Source organism: Salvelinus fontinalis, chromosome 25 (assembly GCF_029448725.1).
Source record: "Salvelinus fontinalis isolate EN_2023a chromosome 25, ASM2944872v1, whole genome shotgun sequence".
Taxonomy (NCBI): domain Eukaryota; kingdom Metazoa; phylum Chordata; class Actinopteri; order Salmoniformes; family Salmonidae; genus Salvelinus; species Salvelinus fontinalis.
In genome coordinates, this window is record NC_074689.1 from 12,252,154 (window position 1) to 12,255,644 (window position 3,491).

The 3,491-nt window shown below is 40.9% G+C and overlaps 1 protein-coding gene across 1 annotated transcript in view; it reads left to right on the forward strand.

Annotated features, from left to right (window-relative positions):
• Positions 1-862: 862 nt before the first annotated feature.
• Positions 863-3,491, forward strand: part of LOC129822846 (homeobox protein Mohawk-like) — a 33,036-nt gene continuing 30,407 nt past the window's right edge. The window contains exons 1-2 of the mRNA XM_055881299.1: positions 863-1,332; positions 2,229-2,538. Coding sequence (XP_055737274.1) covers positions 2,354-2,538 — 185 coding nt within the window. The 5' untranslated portion in view covers positions 863-1,332; positions 2,229-2,353. The remainder of the gene's footprint in view (positions 1,333-2,228; positions 2,539-3,491) is intronic.

The window sequence follows — 3,491 nt, forward strand, 5'->3', positions numbered from 1 at the left end:
TGAAACGGTCTATCACTTTGTCATACAGTACACTTTTATTTTTTTTTGTCCTAGGCTACCTGGCTAAAATTCTTGCTTGCTAGCCTAACTTTCTTTCATGGGCATTGTTAGCTAGTTAACATTAGCCTCTACATCTACTGTAGCTACATATTGAACTTCCATCCTGTCAGGCCAGGGGCATAATGTAGTCATTAATGGTTGGATCAGACTCACCATTATAATCATTGGCTAGTACGAATGATTAAGTCCAAATCTCCATCTCCATCCATGGCTAATTTAGGAAAGGGTCAATTTTAGCAAGCTAGCTCACCACCGGAGGACAACAACACAATGAGAGGCAACAATTCAATGTTTTTCTGTCATTGAGGTATGCTCTCAACTCGATTTGATAGGAGTGATGCCAAATCCAAACTGACTTCCCTTTACCCTTTTTTTTTGGTGCGTCAGGACTATTCACAGTTTAGCTCAACGCTGATTGGCTATTATTTTATACGTTTTTTCATCAAGGTGGGCCAAATGCTCGCCACATCCCTTGCATTCAATGCTATGGGCGGCAACAATGTCATACTCTTTTGGACCAGACAGCATCAGATAGATGGCCTACAAATACAGAGACAGAGGGGCGCTGTTTCGCTTGCTCGGATACTTTCTCCTGTGAGATACTTCAGCCTATTGCGAATTGAAGGGAAATGATGAAACACAGAGAAAGTTAAATTATGTAGTTTTTTTCCAAATTTTCTTGGTAATTTTTTGGGGGGAAGCCTAGCATCCCTTGGCATCCAGGAATACACGCCAGTGTGTTTTACAAGCTCCAGATGAGTGCAATCTATCACTAAACACACGAGCACCTGCACAGAGTCAATTGACCAAGCCAGGGAAACGTTTTTCGGTGAGAATGTGTTGCATCAAGTCAGACTACTCCGCGTTACTTTCTCAAGAAAACGCGCACATACACAATGAAGCAAGCATCTAACTGATATACAAAGCAAAGCACAGAAAAGTGGTATCGTGCAATAATGGACAGATGGAAAAAGTCCAGACGCAAACTAGCAGTGAAACACTGCAGCGCTGTATCCCTGATGCGTGCCGCGGAACAGGCATAGAGTATTAACTTTATGTTCGCAGGCTGGGGCTCTGTGCTAGGAAACATGAGAAGGGTGACATATTCAGCTTCTCGGGCTGAGAATCGGAGGCCACTGAATAAAGCAGAAAGGCGACCGCGGTTCGTGTGGTTTTAGCTCAGGAACTTAGAACGGGAGCATGTGAGCAGGGAATGGACAACTGGAAGCAGGATTACAAACTACACCGAGAAGCAGGCGGGCTGCGGTACAGGTAACTGAGAATGGGATATCGTTTGATGTGGTTTCCTATGTGTGACTACAATGGCAAAACTACTGCCGTAACTTTAAAGCGCATAATGCCTCAGATGGGATATATCTGGCAACATTGTTCCACGCTGATGGCACAGTCTATCCCGTGACTGGAGTTATGATCATGTTATGACATATTTTGCGGTATGACAGTAGTAATTGTAGCTAAATCATAAACATTACCGGTTTGAATCAAATAGAAGAAAGAAAAAATAACTAGCCGAGAAATTTTGTCTGTCAGAAAGTGCGCTCAATTGCACCTCTGACATTTCTGTCGAAGCTCTAGAGATTTCATGGCAACACGCAGTGGTGTGGAATGCATTATATATTTTTTGAATCAGGGGAATAATGGGGTTGGAATCACATTATGCACGAATGAGCCCGTGCGACTGTGAACCCATTTAGCTAATCTGATGGACCGTATTTTGTCTCAATGTATTGAGATGCTCTGTATGGCGAGGTTGTGTTGTCAATCTACAGTAGTAGCCTAGTGAGTAAAATAGGAAAATATCACTCACAGGAATGCCTATTGGATGCATGGTACCGCACCGCGCGCGCTGCGGAGTGGGAAGCGTTTTATTGAGATTGCGTGAACTTCATAGTGATCTTTGAGTATAGTCAAGAGCACTTGGTAGAAATCACCCTACTGCCTTTGTGGTTTCAATCAGGCTTTCGCTTGTTGCGTAAATTGATCCACCATATGATGAATTAGGATAAAATACAATGAATGCACCTTTGATTTGGGCGCATCATCATAATTGCAAAATCATAAACCCGACTTTAGCGAATGATGTACATCTGAATCTGTTAACCCCATCTGCGTGACTTTCTCATCTCCGTGTTCCACTTGTTTCACAGGAGACTCACCGGGACACCGGGACACCGGGGGCAGCAGCAGCTTCAATAAAACGTCAAGTGCAACACTTTCGAGAAGACAGACAGATTTTACGCAGCAGATCATACGGAGGAATACCGAACCAAAGATGAATACTATTGTGTTTAACAAATTGAGTAACCAGGTCCTCTTCGATGAGAAGGCGAAGGAGGCCGAGAGGAGCAGTAGAAATTATTTAGACGTAATAGATGGACAGCATCCGGACCTTCATCCAGACCTGCTATCAAGCAACCACCAAGTTATCAAAGACAACAACGGCATCAGACACAGGAGGTAGGCTATGTCACTCATTCAAACCTAAAAAAAAACGAATCAGACAACAAAACTTGCAACAGTGTTTCGATTTTTCAATTATTGCAATTTGGTTTGCATTGTATAGTCGTATCTGGGTAAGGGGCGCAACAGAAGACAGAGTGATACAGACTGTGTAAAAGGTGTAAAAAGTTGATGCTGCAAATTTAAATTGTGCATATGAGTTTCTTAGATTATGGTGACCCCAAATAACCAAGTCTGCATAGTGCGTAAGTATGCGTTTATAATGCAAGTCGTAGGCCTTTTGAAAGCAATGTCATCTAATAATATTTTGGATATGTTCTAAAACAACAATCTCAATTATAAATTCAGACAAAAAGTTGTCTAAAAAATCTAAGCAAAATATGACAAAATCATTGCACCCAATGTAGCCAAAATATTAACCAAATTTGGAGGTTATACATGCATATTTCATTTTTCCATCAGTGTAATATGATCTTTTTGTTTTAGGGAAATTGCAGGAAATGTATATTTGCTATTGCAACCTGGTTTGCATTTTAGTGTTGATATTCACATAAAATCTACAGATTAATCAATCAACTCAAATTGTATTGGTCACATACACATGTTTAGCATATGTTATCGCGGGTGTAGCGAAATGCTTGCGCATCTAGCTCAGACAGTGCAGTAATATCTAACAAGTAATATCTAACAATTTCACAACATATACCCAATACACACACATCTAAGCAAGGAATGGAATTAAGAATATCTAGCCCGTCCGTGTTCAGTAGCATGTTTAAAACACGTTTTATTCTGTTTCTAATATCCTATATAAATGTGCACTTGCTTCAACTCTGTGGTCTAGTAGTCAATATTGTCTTCTTTTTTATAAGACAGCGAGTAAAAAATGAATCATGTCAGAACTCCAGATTGTCCCGTGGACTGTTACAATCGAATCAACGCGCATTTTA